Raw genomic sequence first — 17,712 nt, 5'->3', positions numbered from 1 at the left:
TCTAAAACTGCACAGTCTGCTGAGTGTCATAGTGCATAAAGGTCACCAACTTTCTGGAGTCAATTGCTTTAAACCTCTACTCGCTACTTCATTTGGCCTCAAGAGTAGCTCAAGAACAGTGCTTAGACAGCTTCACAGAATGGGTTACCATCCTAGCAACTGCATCCAAGCCTTACATTACTGAGCCTTATGCACAGCATCAGATGCAGTGGTGTAAAGCAAATCAATTAGTGAATATATGTTCTCTGCTTTTCCATCTGTCAATTTTATTGACAAGTCTGGGTTTGGGGGTTGCAAGGAGAACATTACTTGTGTGTTTGATGGTAGAGATTGTGGTGTGGAGGTGGGCTCAGCCCTTTAGTTCCAGACAAAGGAACTCTTCATGTCATTTTTTGCAATTTCATGCTCCCAACATTGTGGGAGAGGGAAGCCTGGACTTCTCTGCTTAGGCTGCTGCCCCTACGGCTCGGCCCTGGATAAGCGGAAGAGAATGGATGGATGGATGGATGGATGGATGGATGGATGGATGGATGGATGGACATTGTGGAAACAGTTTGGGGATGGTCTTTTCCTGCTCCAATATGACTGCACACCAGTGTACAAAGCAGGTCCATAAAGACATGGATGAGCCAGTTTGGTGTGGAAGAACTTGACTGGCCTGCACAGAGTCCTGACCTCAGCCTGATAGAACACCTTTGGGATGAATTAGAGCGGAGACTGTGAGCCAGGCCTTCTCTCCAACATCAGCGTCTGACCTCACAGATGTGCTTCTGGAAGAATAATCAGAAATTCCCATAAACACTCCTAAACCTGTGGAAAGCCTTCCAAGATAAGATAAACGCTTTGGATTAAGAATGGGATGTTAATAAGGTTCATGTGTGTGTGAAGGCAGATGAGTGAATATTTTTGGTAATATAGTGTAACAAGTAAGTCATTATTTCTTTAGACCAGGGATTCTCAAATCCAGGCCTTGAGGTCCAGTGTCCTGCAGGTTTTAGATGTGTCCCTGATTCAACACATCTGAATCAAATGGCTGAATTACCTCCTCAGTATGCAGTCAAGTTCTCCAGAGTCCTGCTAATGACTTCTATATTTGGCTCAGGTTTGTTGAAGCAGAGACACATCTAAAACCTGCAGGACACCGGGCCTCAAAGCCTGGATTTGAGAATCCCTGCTCTAGACTGTCACCCCGTTCCCTTTGTTGGTCACCGGTGACTGAAAGATTGTCTATTCTTAGCTGTAGAATCCCTCCATCTCCTTCACTCTGTCTGCTTGGAAACATTCCTGAAGTTGACAACCTCCCAGGTATATACAAAAATCTTCTTTAAATTTGTGTTTCATTTTTTAGCCTAAAAAAAATGAGGTCACAAAAGAACCCAGAACAACATCTAATAAACTGCAGACCTCATTTGCCTCAGTTAAAGTCAGAATTAATGAAACAACAAGAAAGTGATTGGTCAAAAATGGCAGCTATAGGAGAATAAAGTGAGAAAAATCACTGCTGACCAAGAAGAACACAAAGGCTTATTTCACATTTGGTAAAAAAAAAAAAAAAAAAAAAAATCCTGTTGGTCCACAAGACTTCTGGGAAAATATTCTCTGGACTGACAAGGCAAAAGCCGAGTCCTGTTACATCTGACATAAAACTAACACAGAATTTCATATAAAGAACATCATACCAGCAATCAAACACAGTGGTGGATTTGTGATGGTCTGGGGCTGCTTTGCTGTTTCAGTCTGGACGATTTGCTGTAACTGATGGAACCATGAATTCTGTCCTCTGCCAGAAAATCCCAAAGAAGAGTATCTGGCCATCAATTCTGACTTCAGTTATACATCAGGACAATGATCTGAAACATACATGCAAGTCCACTTCTGAAAGGCTCAGGAAAAGGTTAAATAAATCAATACAAAACATGTGAAAGTTTTCGAGTGGTCTAGTCAAAGTCTTAAGTTAAACCTAAATTTCTTTAAGATGCTTTTGTATGACCTTAATGCTAGAAAATCCTCCAATTCTGCAAATGAGTGGGCCAAAGTTCCTCCCCAGTAATGTGAAGTTCTTGCTGTCAAGGGTAGCCCAATCAGTTATTTAATTTAAGGAGCAATTACTTTTCACACAGGGCGAGGTAGATTTAGATAGCTGTTTTGCTTTAACACATGAAATAATAATTTAAAACATGAGTAAATACAGAATGCAGTAATCTTTTTCTAAAATTGAAATGTCTTAGATCATTTGAAACATTTGCATTTGAAACATTAGCAAAGTATAGTAAATATGAAAAAAGACAAATAAATCAGGAAATATATTTTCACATCACTGGAACATGCAAGTACTTATTGCTTCCTTTCAGCAGGCTTCATGGTACTGGCTACTCAAAAGACAATGTGCTTTTTGGAAGATGATAAAACAGCTTGTTTCAGAGGAACTGAGGGTCTGCACCAATGTTCAGCATGTGATAACGATTATTTGGAAGTGTATTTAACAATAATATGATCACAGTGATCACAGATATTAGAATTGGAAAAGTGACCAACAGTACTGTATGCCTGTACCAGCAGGTACTGAGCTAGTATCACTAAATCTACTACCTCCCTGTACCTTGTATTTTCAGATTTATTTATTTATTTTATTGCCTTTTGAGATACTTAGAGGCACCAAAGTCAAGGGATGGACCAGTATTGTGTCTACACATGACAGACAACTGTTCCAAGAACCAATTTTAAGCGTTATCTTTAGGCACTTTACCATTTGCTAAAACCCTTAGTTTGCTTTTGTTCTGATTTATTTAGTGAAGTCCCAAAGATAACACAGTTTTACAGGATAAAATAGTATTCTTGCTCCAACAAGGTGATTTCCCAAGAGTTATTAACTGAAACTGTGGTACATCACAGATTTAGAGTAAACTGGACACACGTAGGACAAAAGATGAAGAGGAAAGCCTAAAACACTATTTACAGCAGATGAACAGTATCTGAAAGTCACATCCTAAAGAAATAGGGCAAAATCCACTACAGACCTGACAAAGGACAAAACCTCATCAGAAATGGAAGGGAAACAGGGTGAAAAGGCCAAGTTACACAAGAAGTGGTCTGAAAATTATTGCCAACACATCTGATGGAGTGATGAATCCAAATTTGAAATTTCTGGTGCAAATTGTCTTCGATATGTATGGAGGAGGTCAGGACAGAGATACAGCAGTGAATGTCGACAGCCATCTGTAAAACACTGTGGAGGCTTTGTCATGGTTTGGACCCACATTTCAGCCAATGGTGTTGGGAATCTTGTAAAACTGATCAAATTATGAAAGCAGATTTAGATTTTGATCTAAGAAAGTTCAGGCTGTGTTGAAGAATAAATGGGGTTATAGTCGATGTTAACTTTCAAGTTTGTTTGAAATGTTCAACCTCTAGTTTTTTCTCATATACTGTATTTTGTGTATATTTGCATTTCTTTTAAAAATCACAGCAATTGTTTCTGATTTTCTTTGCAAAGTATAAAGAAACAATATTGTATATATTTTTATTGTCTAAGTTCAAAGATAACGTTTTTGTCACAAAACTTTTTTTCCAGACTGAATTTCTGTAACCTCTCAAAGAGAAGCTGTGAAGCTCTGTCCTCAGTTCTCGGCTCCCAGTCCTCTAGTCTGAGAGAGCTGGACCTGAGCAACAACAACCTGCAGGATTTGGGAGAGAAGATTCTGTCTGCTGCAGTGAAGAGTCCACATTGTAAACTGGAAACTCTCAGGTCAGAACAAGTGACTTTCTCTTTCTTGTCTGTTGACAAAATTAACCAATTAGACTTCATATAGTAAAGGTAAAATTTACCCTTTTAATTCCTGTATATTTATATTTTAAATTACTTCCAATTTAGAGTAAATGGGTAAATTTTTTAACCTGTTAAACAGAAGGCACTGAGGATGCCTTCACAAACTAAAATCTAGTAAGCCCTCATAGCATCATGAACACACTGTAACAAATGTGTTATTCATCTATTTATGCTTTTTCAGAATGAATGGCTGTAACCTTTCAAAGAGAAGCTGTGAAGTTCTGTCCTCGGTTCTCATTTCCCAGTCCTCTAGTCTGAGAGAGCTGGACCTGAGTAACAACAACCTGGAGGATGCAGGAGTGACGCTTTTGTCTGCTGGGGTCAAGTTTCCAACTTGTAAACTGGAAACTCTCAGGTCAGATTAAGAGACTTTTTGTTTTTTGTCCAATGGTAAAAGTAACTAGTATTTTACCTAATGAAGTTCAACTTTATCCTGTTAGTGTTCTATGTTAGCTTTTTTTAATATTTCTGAGTCACGGTAAATTACTACATTTCAGTAACCATTTAATCATAATTACACACTATTAAGTGGGTGTTAGTAAGGTATTAGTAAATTTTTAACCTTTTATAAAACCACACTCCATCCTATTATGCCATGTATAAACATAAATATGTGGTTTAAATTTTATCCCAAATATTTTATGATTAATAAGCTCATAATTGGTTCATATAGAAATGTTGGAGTAACCATTTCTAAATAAATAATTACATGAAGTACAAACTAGTTGTTTAGGAGCTGTTAAAGGTTCTTGCTGTCATTTCAAAAGTCTAAGCAAATGATTAAAGTATTTAGATGCACTTTTACACATAATAAATTTGTAAATACTTATGTTTTATTTGATGCTATTTCAGGATATTACAAGTTGTTAGTTACACATTTTGTGTGAGGTAATCTGAAGTGAGGACTAGCTATGAATTAGAAAATATTTACAAATGAAACTGAAAAGTCAGCAGGCCTTGAGATACACACTAGTGTCACTTGTCTTCACAATAACAACACAGACAAAACACAAAGTAATGAAGAACATAAAAATATTTATCTATAAAACAGAAACATAACTCACTTTAGGATTCACAGAATACTGCAATATAAACAGAACCAGGGCTTAACTTTGTAAGAGGAGAGGAAAAAATACACACTGAGGAGCTGGAGGGAACTTCATCTTATAAATGCTGAAGGTTCTTCATTGAAAATAAAACATGAAAAATGCAACAAGACAATAATGAATATTCCACACAGTGTCACCTACAGGTGTAAACATTCCAAATTTTCTACTTAATTAAAACAATAATGTATATGGATGCGTAAGTGTTTATATTTTCTTTAGTTTGTTCTTCAAGTTCCCATTTCCTCTGTAGTCAGTTAGGTAGCTTTAGTCAAATAAGGTACCATTGACTCAGGTTCATTTCCAAAATGTTGAATTAACATTTTATGACTTTATTAGTGAAGGATCAACCATATATGTGTGTGTGTGCTTTCAAATCTCATACTGAGAAGGATTAATACTTTACAGATTAATACAGTCTAATAACTTATGAATGCTTAGAAGTGTGATGATTTTTATAAAGTGTTACCTACATTTCTGACCTGTTTAGATAAGGTACTGAGGATTCCTTCAAAAATAAGATTAAACATTGTTAAACAGTTACTCCTCATTGCATCATGAAAACTCTTTAATACCTGTGTTATTGGTCTTGTTGTGATTTTTCAGACTGAGTGGCTGTGATCTCTCAGAGAGAAGCTGTGAAGCTCTGTCATCAGTTCTCAGCTCTCAGTCTTCTAGTCTTAGAGAGCTGGACCTGAGTAAAAATGAACTGAAGGACTCAGGATCGAAGCTTCTGTCTGTTGGAGTGAAGAGTCCACACTGTGAACTGGAAATTCTGAGGTCAGGATTCTTTTTATTCCTGATGATCTTTTAAAATCTGAATGATACACTATATTTCCAAAAGAATTTACTCATCCGCTTTCACACACGTGAACTTGAGTAACATCCCATACTTAATCCACAGGGTATAATATGGTGTAAGTCTACATCTTCAACGGTTTTATCAAAGTTTTCCACAGGTTTAGGAGTGATTATGGGAATTTATCACCATTCTTCCAGAAGCACATAGAGGTCGGAGACTGATGTTGGACAAGAAGGCCTGGCTCACAGTCTCTGCTCTAATTCATCCCAAAGGTGTTCTATCAGGTTGCGGTCAGGACTCTGTGCAGGCCAGTAAAGTTGAGGGGAGAGAGACAGGACTAAATACACACTGTGGAAGAGAAACAGAGATTAATAATTACTAATGATTAACTGCAGAGAGGGGTATAAACAGAGTAAAAAGAGTTTCAATGAAAAGAAACACTCAGTGTATCATAGGAACCCCCAGCAGCCTAGGCCTATAGCAGCACAACTAAGGGAGGGTTCAGGGTCACCTGATCCAGCCCTAACTATAAGCTTGATCATGTTCAGTATAGGGTGATATTAAATGATATTACATGATATTAAATTCAATCCATCAAAAAGTGTAATTATGATATGTCGCACTAAAGAAGATAAATATAGGATTTTCCCTGTTTTTAAGTTGTTTGGGATTTTATTGAGCATTTCAAATGAAGTAAAATATCTTGGTCATGTGTTGACAGACCATTTATCAGATGATGAGAACACTTACCGTCAAGTTTGAATGTTATATGCACAAGCTAATGTTTTATCTTGGAAATACTGTTATTGTTCTGATGAAGTTAAACTGAACTTGTTTAGGTCATATTGTGCCTCTCTGTATATGGCACACTTATGGTGCAATTATAAAAAAAAGCCAGCCTTCAGATATTGAAGGTGGCTTATAATGATGCATTAAGACTTTTATTAAAGAAGGCCAGGTGGAGCAGTGCCAGTGAACTGTCTGTGTCTGCTAATGTCAGCTCTTTGATGGCTGTTTTAAAGAATCTTATGTATACATTTAATTTGCTGACTAAATGAGTCCAATAATAGAATTATTATCATACTGCTGACTAACATTAAATATAGTGCAGTAAGATATACATCTGTATATTGGAAACATTGGTATGACTGCCTCCTAAAAGACTATGAGTCATTTTATGTATTTTTATGTACTCTTGTTTTTCTTTTTTTCTTTTTATCATTTTTTTGTGATTTGGACTATAAGTCTGCTATCCATCCATCCATGAATGAAGTCACTACTAGTTAAAGTGAAAAGAATACTCGGCTCTACAGAGCTCTGACTCTTTGTCAGCCTGGCTACAGTGCTGAAAACAAACCTGGGGTTGTTCTTATTTTCTTCAATTAATGATGAGTAGTAAGATGTCCTAGCTTTACGGAGGGCTTTTTTATAGAGCAACAAACTCTTTTTCCAGGCTAAATGAGCATCTTCTAATTTAGTGAGACGCCATTCCCTCTCCAGCTTTCGGGTTATCTGCTTTAAGCTGTGCGTTTGTGAATTATACCACGGAGTCAGACACTTCTGATTTGAAGCTTTCCTTTTCAGAGGAGCCACAGTATCCAAAGTCGTACGCAGTGAGGATGTAAAACTATTGAGGAGATAATCGACCTCACTGGGAGCAGAGTTTAGGTAGCTGCTCTGTACTGTGTTGGCACTGAAGAGCATAATAATGAAGGAATTATATCCTTAAACTTAGTTACAGCACTTTCAGAAAGACTTCTACTGTAATAAAACTTATTCCCCACTGCTGTGTAATCCATTAAAGTAAATGTAAATGTCACTAAGAAATGATCAGACAGGAGGGGGCTTTCAGGGAATACTGTTAGGTCTTCAGTTTCTATGCCACATGTCAGGACAAGATCCAGAGTATGATTAAAGTGGTGGGTGGGCTCCTTTACATATTGAGAGAAGCCAATTGAATCTAATAATAGATTAAATGCAGTGTTGAGGCTGTCATTCTCAGCATCTACATGGATGTTAAAATCACCCACTATAATGATTTTATCTGAACTGAGCACTAAATCAGATAAAAAGAGAAATCAGACAGAAACTCTGAGTAAGGACCAGGTGGACGATAGATAATAACAAATAAAACAGGTTTCTGAGTTTCCCAATTAGGATGGACAAGACTAAGAGTCAGGCTTTCAAAAGAATTAAAACTTTGTGTGGGTCTGTGATTAATTAATAAGCTGGAATTGAAAATTGCTGCTACTCCTCCTCCTCGACCTGTGCTTCGAGCATTCTGACAGTTACTGTGACTCGGGGGTGTTGATTCATTTAAACTAACATATTCATCCTGCTGTAACCAGGTTTCTATAAGGCAGAATAAATCAATATGTTGATCAATTATTAAATCATTTACTAATAGGGACTTTGAAGAGAGAGACCTAATATTTAATAATCCACATTTCTTTTATTCTTTGGTGCAGTTGATTAAGCTGTATTATTTTTAATTTTTTAATTTTTATGCTCATGTTTTTCTGATTTTTGATTTATTTTTTGGTGTTCTGGGAGTAGGGAATGGGAGTAGAAAGAGATGTTGTTTATTTAGTGAGCTCTGTTCATTTGTTCCCTGTTAAACCTACAAGTAAATCCAAACTCATTCTTCCCAGTATCGATAAATGAGACTGCCTCATATCTGGGTTATAAATGGCTTGTATCCTCATAGAACACCCAGACTGAAGACTTAGTTGTGGCTTGGAGAATGGAAGACTGATCCTTCAGCTATCAGATCCCATCTTGTGGAGGCTGTCTTCTCCTAGTTTGGTTCCACACAAGCACCCTCTCTACTGTAAAGATTAGACTTCAACTTTTTCTTGCTGTTAAGTGACTTTTTCCTCTCCAGTGTTACAAAGCACTGATCATCTGATTGTTGAGTTTCCTCTTTGAAAAAGGAAAAACCAATAAATACAAATGCTCACTCAGATTTCTCTGAATTGGACCTGGAGATACCTGGCTTGTTGTTGCAATTCAGGAAGTCTAGGCAACTGTCTGGCCTTGGTTAAGCTGCTTATGACGGGAACGCAGGAAGGTACAGACTCAAACTCAGACTCTGTATATCTGGAGCTGATTCTGAGGGGTAAGATCTTGGAGATGTATGTATCTGTTTCTGCACGGCGAAGGAACGAACCAAGAAGATTCGGACGAATTGGATTTTTTCGCCACAGAGAGGTGCCAGAGAGACTGAAGGCTGTCAACAAATTAGTCAGTTCAGTCTGTACCAAAACAAGTGGTAGAATCAGGAATTTGGCTCCCTGGCATTCTTGGACTGCTGCTTATCAAATTGTCTCCTGGCTGTTTTGCAAACAGATGCTCTACCCCCCCGGCTGTCCTGTCTTCTTCTGACCTGTGTTGGACTGATCTCCCTGACCTAGCTGCTGATGAACTCTACATCTTATCAGAACTGTTAGCTGAGGAGGGAGTTTGAGTCAGTCCCACAGTAGCCCGACCCCCTTTCCATCCCTCCCCACCCTAGTGCTCCCATGCTTTATGTTTCTGCTCTGTCGCAGAGGTTTTTTTAACCTGATACTGTGTATGTGCGTATGTGTACAAAGTACGAGATTATTTTTTTCCTCACTCATCCCTATATGTTTTCACTATTGTTTCTGTCTTTGTAATGGCAGCGCCTCCAGAAAGGGGGGCAGCATGGCCACAGTTCACCTATCTCCCCATGTTTGTTCTGTTTGTCTTCTTGTTCTGTTAACTGTAATTTCCCCATTGTGGGATCAATAAAGTATCATCATCATCATCATCATCATCATCATCATCATCAAGTGTTCACAGATGGATTGTTGTTTTGTGTGTCTGCAGTCTGTCAGGCTGTCGGATCACAGAGGAAGGCTGTACTTCTCTGGCCTCAGCTCTGAGCTCCAACCCCTCCCATCTGAGAGAGCTGGACCTGAGCTACAATCATCCAGGAGACTCAGGAATGAAGCTGCTGTCGGCCGCACTGAAGGATCCACGCTGGAGACTGGACACTCTCAGGTATGGAGAGGATGTCTGATAGAGGAGGAAGAGCTAGAAGCATTTCCTGTGTCCTTCACTCACTTCCTGTTTGTTTCATGCACATGTGACGTGAACAGTCACACATGCAGGAACATTTTTTTCCTTTGCTCACAACAAAAACACTCTTGGAAGTGAACAATAAGGGATATTAATGTAGGGGGTCTCCAAGGAGAACTTCTCCAGGAACAAGTTGTAGATATCTCAGGATATTTAACAGTGCAGGATTTTGGGAAAACTCATTTTTCCCTCTGAGCCTGATTCAGATCAGATGAATGTGTGCACAGAGAGGCCGAGGACATATTGATCCTAGCTTCCTACAAACACTGGAAGCAGGAAACTGTTAGCCTAGCTTGATCCAAAGAAGAACAAACTGATCAAAGTTTCCTAATCAGAGCTGTGGTAGAAGCTGACAGCTACAGGGAGATGTTTTCATTTAAAGGCAGCAGCCCTGCACAAATGCATTTCTGCATTTCTTTCAGAGACAAAGGTTTTGTCTATGATTTGTCTAGATTTGTGTGTCTAACATTTAACTACTTTTTGCAGGGTTCTGCTAAAGGTAGGTAATAAGAGTGTAATTCCTAACAGGTTACTACATGGCGTCCCTCCCTGGGGAGGGTTCGCCTCCCCTGTTGATTGGGCGGAGTCAGAGTTGTGGCTGATTCAGTTTTCACTGTGGAACAGGTTCTGTTGGCAATTGGAGAGCAGATGGGCCATCAAAATATAACGTATGGGTCTGATATGAATAAGGCCATTGTGGCAGTTGTTGGGGAGGATGATTTGGTTCACACGGTAGTTGAGAAGGACCTAATATTACATGACCTACCATTGATGAGGGTTACCGTCTCGGGTGCACCCCTATTCACTACCAGTGAATTAATTAATTGAAAAAGACCTCGTTGGTTTGGGAAAGATTACACTGATAAACAGGATGTACGTGACCATGGGAACGATAAACAGAAGGAGGAATGGAGCGATGCTGCTGTATGTGAGGTGGCAGACCCAGCTCCATTTGCACGGAGCCAATGTGAAAGTGAACTGGAGAGTCCAACTTCATTTATTTATAGAGCAATTTAAGGAAGACAACAAAGTTGACAAAATGCTTTCCAAATAAAAGACAGCAATAAAATACAACACAAATACAAAGAAAAAATTTTTTTATTATACCAAAATAATAAAAAGTATTAAAAATCAATAAATTAATATGAATTTTAAAAACATTTTAAAAAATGACTAAAATGACTAACATTGACTAGAAACTTGATTAATTTTGAAATGCCTTAGAGAAAAGATGCATTATTAAGCAAAACTTAAACCTCTAGTGTTGGGGTCAGCCTAACATCCAGGGGTAACTCCTTCCATAGTTTGGGGGCCACCACAGCAAAAGCTCGGTCACCTCAGTGTTTCATTCTCAACTTGGGGACAGCAAAAAGTAACTGGTCAGCTGATCTGAGAGACCTTTGAAGGGTGTATATGTGCAGGAGGTCTGCCAGAAACATGGGAGCCAGGCCACTCAAAACTTTAAAGGTAAGCAATAGAATTTTTAAATTAATTCTAAAATAAACAGGCAACCAGTGTAGAGAAGCAAGAACAGGGGCAATGTGGTCACATCTACATGTTGCTGTCAGGAGACGAGCAGCATCATTCTGGACCATCTGTAGGCGCCACAGTTAAGCCTGGTTAATACCGAGATGAAGTGCATTACAGTGATCAAGGCGAGTGGTCACAAATGCATGCAAGACTCTCTAAATCTCAAATATAAAAGGCTTAACTATGAAGAGATGCCTCAGCTGACAAAAGCCATTTCTCACCACTGTATTTATCTGTTTGTCCATTTTAAGAGCTGTGTACATTTTAACCCAGGGGTCGGGAACCTGTGGCTCATTCAGGCTTAATCTGCGACTCTGTGCGACTCCCAGAAGTAAATTATAAGTATCCAATTGAAGTGCATTTTATTTTTGTCAGTTTGGATTTTGTTGTAGTTTTAAATTGGAACATTATTGTGATCTTTCATTAAAATCTAAGAAATTCAAAGCCATCAATGCTCTGATATCCTTAAGACATGCTAACAAAGGTCTGAAGGAGTTAGTGTTATTGCATTTCAGTGGTAAGTAAATCTGACAGTCATCTGCATAAAAATGAAATGAGAAATTGTGTTTTTTGATGATGGAGCAGGGAAGGAAATAAATACTAAAAAGAAGGGGCCCAAGGATGGATCCTTGGGGTACACCATGGGAGAGAGGCACATGATGAACAAAAATTACCAACAGCAACAGAAAAACTTCTATCAGTCTGATATGAGTTAAATCACTCCAAAGCAGAATCTCTGATGCCAAAATACTGTTCTAGGTGAGAAATTAAACTATTATGAACCACTGTGTCAAAAGCCACTGTCAGAACTAAAAGCACAAGAATGGCAGAGTCTCCTGAGTCAGTAGTTAATAAAATACCATTTAAAAACTCTCAAAAGTGCAAACTCAGTACTATAAAATGCTTTAAAACCTGAATGAAACACTTCAAAAATGTTGTTAGTGTTTAAAAAAGATTGTAGCTGTGAGGCCACTACTTTCCCCAAATTTTTAGAAACAACAGGAAGCTTTGAAATTGGTCTAAAATATGACAACAAGGAGACATCCAGGCCAGGGCATTTCAGTAGAGGCTGTACCACTGCCAGTTTAAAAGATAAAGGTACTTCATCCAAGGTTAGACTGGTGTCTATAAGCCTTTGAATAAATCATCCAAGTGTCCCAAACCTCTTTAAAAAACCGAGGGGGGAGAATATCACTAGGAGAGCCTGGTTTATTTTCCCCAGATGAGATAGAGACACAGGTTCAAAATGGCTAAAAACTGCAGATGGAGTGACTAATGGAAGGGTCATAAGACGGAGGTGAAATACGTGATCTGACAGTTAAACTCTTGTTAACAAAGGATTTTATTTTAAGAGTGATGGACGATTACTCGCTGTCCCAATTTTTGGACATTGTGTCACAAGATGATGAACAGCATTATGGGTTAAAAGAGATCATTAGATGATTCATATGGTAGGCTCAATGTTGAAGTTACAGATTTCTTTCCTGATGTAGATCAGCTCATAAACTCGGTGCTGAAAAGGATGGTAGGTTATGAGGAGCTCAGCAAACAGAAAAGGTTTCACTTAAAGAAGATATTGACCAAACTATGGAAAGAAAAGAGATCAAATTCCCTTAAACATAGAAGGTAAACAAAAGGGGGTCTTTGTCTTGGAAGTGGCTGATTTTTCTGTCTCTTCTCTCTTTCCTATTCCTTAGGGATGGCCTACGAATAGGAACTTTGAATATCAATGGAGGGAGAGATAGAATTAAACAGGGGATGGTAACTGAGCTGATAAAAAATAAAAGCCTAGATATGTTATTCCTACAGGAAACACGCAGCTCTCATGATTATGCTGTTGATTTGGAAATGGCCTGGCCAGGATCTGTTCTTTTAAGTCATGGTACAAACCGCAGTGCAGGTATTGCCATTCACTTTTCAAAGTCAAGTCAAGTCAAAGTTCCTGCATTAAACAAACTTATGGCATTCTGAAGTGGATGGAGGCAGGAATCATTTAGTAAAGGCCACAATTAGGGATCTACCATTTGTGTTTGTAAATGGATGTGCCTACACTTCATCAGAGACACTCAACAGCCATTTGACAATAGAGCAGAGAAACAGTCTGATGCACACCAAGATCTTTAGTTCTCCTGTATTGTCTTTGGCCATAATCATTCTGCAGTGGTATGTAATCTGCTGCTGCCTTGGCTCTTATGCTCCAACAGAAAGTACTCCCTTTAGAATCAGAATCTTTATTGTCATTGTACACAGAAGTTGCACAACGAAATTTAAAATGCATTCCTTTTTAGGTGCCTCAGACAATAAATAATAAAATAATAAAAATTAATTCAATTCAATTTCAAAACATGTAGAAAACAGAGACGCAGACACTCAGAGGAAGACAGAAAATAACCTCTGACCCCCCTCCTCCTTTCAGGGCGGAGCCTGCTGGAGTGCGATGGCTGAGCCCAGGTCTGAGGAAGTGTAAGTGTGTTTTTAATGTGATTGATGAAAACAAAGCAGCACACATTCAACCATCTTCAAACTGTCACATCACTCATTCACATCTCTGATGTCAGGAGTCATCATCAAAGTGTCAATCAATGAACAGATGATGGATCAATAACTGCAGCTGGATTGTGTTTGTTCTCTCCATCAGATTCCTGTCAACTCACAATCGACACAAACACAATACACACAACACTACAACTGTCTGACAACAACAGGAAGGTGACACATGTGGAGGAGGTTCAGTCATATCCTGATCATCCAGACAGGTTTGATGTTCATCATCAGCTGCTGTGCAGAGATGGTCTGACTGGTCGCTGTTACTGGGAGGTCGAGTGGAGAGGAGACGTTTATATATCAGTGAGTTACAGAAGAATCAGGAGGAACGGAGAGAATGATGACTGTTTGTTTGGAGGGAATGATCAGTCCTGGAGTCTGGACTGTTCTGATGATGGTCCTCATTCTGTCTGGCACAATAACAGAGTAACATCCATCTCCTCTTCCTCCTCCTCCTCCTCCTCCTCCTCTGGCTCTAACAGAGTAGCAGTGTATGTGGACTGTCCTGCTGGCACTCTGTCCTTCTACAGAGTCTCCTCTGACACTCTGATCCACCTCCACACCTTCAACACCACATTCACTGAACCTCTTTATCCTGGATTTGGGTTCAGATCTCCTGGTTCCTCAGCCTCTCTGTGCTGAGCTGAGTGTAAAGAGCGTCCTCCTGTTAGAGAAACACTCTGACTGTTGAACAGATAGTTCAGTCTGTACATGTCTGTCTCTTTCACTCACAAACACGTTTTCACATTCATGGATTCAATCAGTTGATGTTTGAAACTGTTCTCAATGATTCCTTGTAAACTTCTTCCTCTTCAGTCCTTCAAAGATGGAAGCTGCCATTATTCCAGGATCCACATGTTGTTTTTCTGTCTTTTTCCACTCAAAGCTTCACAGTGAATATCAGGATGTTGTGTTTCTCTGAAGCTCACTTCACAACCAGCTCCTCTGCATTTTCAACAAGTCTGAGCTCATTCAAATCCATCCAGCGGGACAGGAAGGAAGCTCTCAGCAGGAGCACCTTTTCACAATAAGAGCACATATGCATGCTTTGTGCTTTTGAACTGATCCAATGACAGAAACATGAACTTCCATATTGATCAGATGTTGATGTGCAGCTCTGATGTCACTAACATCTCCTTGAAGTCTTCATTGATGGTGATTTGTGGCCCTCTGCTGGTGAGAAGATGAACTGCATGAAGTGTTTGAAATGAGCTTTTTCTAATTGGACTGCTGACTGCTGTTAACCACACTGAGACCAACACTGATGTCTTCAACACAAACACTGATGTGGATGAACAGTCACTAAAGACTATTAATGTATATTTGTGTCTTTAACATGTTTGTGTTTGTCACAGAGAAACTCTGGATTGGATTTCTGGATCTTTGCTCTTTTCCCTGCAGTTCGTTCCCACAATGACTTCATGATGGAAATCTCTAATAAACTCATCAAATGAACAGCATGTCTCCCAGTGTTTGTGTGTCCTTTGTGCTCTTCTCCTTGTATCCAGTCTCTGCTGCTGTGTGCTGTGCTGCACTCACTCACAGATCAGAGTACATGCACAGTTATCCCAGCGACACCAGGAGGAGACAAATGTTTGGCTTCATTTACAAACAACAATCTCAGCTATGGATTCAAATAGCAGTAAATATGCAAATGAATCCTATTCAGGCTCCACCTTTGACCTTTTCTTTTCCTTCCAAAGAGCAGATCACTGGAATCAGAAGCTTGAAGCTGTCAGGGGGAGTCTCAGGGTCAGGGTGCTGTCTCACTGCAGAGTCTTCAGGCTGAATCCTCCTGAGGTCACACACACAATTATTTCTAGATTAGATTTACCCGTTCAGCCAATGGGGTGATTGTGCCTCGGTTGGTAGAGCAGGTCACCTACTAAGTGGAAGGTTGGTGGTTCGATTCCTGACTGCTCCAGTCTGCTTGCCAAAGTACCCTTGGGCAAGATACTGAACCCAAAGGTGCTCTCTGATGCAAGCGTTGGAGTATGAATGTGTGTAAATGGTAGACAATAAGCACTTAGCTTAGTTACACACTGAAGTGCTTGTATGAATGGGTGAATGCAAACGTGTTGAATAGGTGCGTTGAGTGCTCAATTAGAGTAGAAAAGTGCTATATAAGAACTAGTCTATTGGAGTGAACAGAGATCAGAATCAGAATCAGAATCAGAAGGTTTTATTGCCATATGGGTGAACAGGTTCACAGCATTAGGAAATTGCTGCGGTACTTCGTGCTTACAGAAAAAAAACAAATAAGTATAAAAACTATAAGACAATATACAAGTATACAAATTGCAAATATACAGAGATATTAGAGCTATAACTATAGCACAATATTACAAAATTACAAAATATACAGTGCAGAGACTAATTAAATGATAGAAGAATGTAGACTATATTCCACTAATATGTACATCAGTGCAGTCAGACAGGTGCATAGACATAGGTTCATCAGCGTTTGTGGAGGGTGGTGGTAACAGTCTTAGGGTAATTGTTCATGAGTCCAACAGCAGAGGGGAAGAAACTGTTCTTATGGCGGGAGGTTCTGGTCCGTATGGACCGTAGCCTCCTGCCTGAGGGGAGAGGGTCAAAAAGTCTGTGCCCAGGGTGAGAGTGGTCGGCTGTGATCCGACCTGCACGCCCCAGTGTCCTGGAGGTGTACAGGTCCTGGAGAGATGGGAGGTTACAGCCAATCACCTTCTCAGCAGAGTGCACAACGCGCTGTAGTCTCTGTTTGTCCCTAGTGGTGGCTCCAGCGTACCACACAGTGATGGAGGAGGTGAGGATGGACTCAATGATGGCAGTATAGAACTGCACCATGGTCCTTGCTGGCAAGTTGAATTTCTTCAACTGCCGCAGGAAGTACATCCTCTGCTGGGCCTTTTTGATGACAGAGGTGATGGTGGGCTCCCACTTGAGGTCCTGGGTGATGGTAGTTCCCAGGAAGCGAAAAGAGTCCACTGTGGTGATGGGGGTGTCAGTCAGGATGATGGAGGGTAGAGGGGCTGTGTGCTTCCTAAAGTCCACTATAATCTCCACTGTCTTCTGGGCGTTCAGTACTAGGTTATTGTGGCTGCACCAGGAAACCAGACGTTTGACCTCCATCCTGTAGGCCGACTCGTCCCCGTCTGAGATGAGTCCGATGAGAGTCATGTCGTCTGCAAACTTAATAAGCTTGACAGACTGGTGGTCAGAGGTGCAGCAGTTGGTGTACAGGGAGAAGAGCAGAGGAGAGGAGAGAGGACACAGCCCTGAGGAGTGCCAGTGCTGATGGTCCGGGAGTCCGAGACATTCTTCCCCAGCCTCACGTGCTGCTTCCTGTTCATCAGGAAGTCAATGATCCACCTGCAGATGGGATCTGGCACGTTCATCTGGGACAGCTTGTCTTGGAGGAGATCAGGGATGATGGTGTTGAAGGCAGAGCTGAAGTCCACAAACAGGATCCTGGCGTAGGTTCCCTGGGAGTCCAGATGCTGTAGGATGAAGTGCAGAGTCAGGTTGATGGCGTCGTCCACAGACCTGTTGGCTCTGTAGGCAAACTGCAGGGGGTCCAGAAGGGGGGCTGTGAGGGACTTGAGGTGGGACAGCACCAGACGCTCAAATGACTTCATGACCACAGAAGTCAGTGCCACAGGTCTGTAGTCATTTAGTCCAGTGATCCTTGGCTTCTTGGGGACAGGAACAATGGTAGCGGTTTTAAAGCAGACAGGCACGTGGCAAGCCTCCAGTGAGGAGTTGAAGATGTTCGTGAACAATGGGGCAAGCTCGTTAGCACAGTGTCTCAGTGTGGCAGGTGA

At 40.3% G+C, this 17,712-nt stretch overlaps 1 protein-coding gene and 1 pseudogene across 1 annotated transcript in view; one reads left to right on the top strand and one right to left on the bottom strand.

Moving 5' to 3' along the window:
• The window catches only part of LOC115791158 (NACHT, LRR and PYD domains-containing protein 12-like), a 1,329,445-nt pseudogene that overhangs the window by 204,651 nt on the left and 1,107,082 nt on the right, over positions 1-17,712 (bottom strand).
• Positions 1-17,712, top strand: part of LOC115791148 (NACHT, LRR and PYD domains-containing protein 12-like) — a 150,013-nt gene that overhangs the window by 81,342 nt on the left and 50,959 nt on the right. Inside the window, exons 5-7 of the mRNA XM_030745277.1 lie at positions 3,572-3,745; positions 4,008-4,181; positions 5,539-5,712. Of these exons, the coding sequence (XP_030601137.1) occupies positions 3,572-3,745; positions 4,008-4,181; positions 5,539-5,712 (522 nt within the window). The remainder of the gene's footprint in view (positions 1-3,571; positions 3,746-4,007; positions 4,182-5,538; positions 5,713-17,712) is intronic.

This window comes from Archocentrus centrarchus, chromosome 2 (genome assembly GCF_007364275.1).
Source record: "Archocentrus centrarchus isolate MPI-CPG fArcCen1 chromosome 2, fArcCen1, whole genome shotgun sequence".
NCBI lineage: Eukaryota > Metazoa > Chordata > Actinopteri > Cichliformes > Cichlidae > Archocentrus > Archocentrus centrarchus.
Note: the sequence above shows the minus strand (reverse complement) of the source record. Positions and strands in the feature narration are given on the sequence as shown.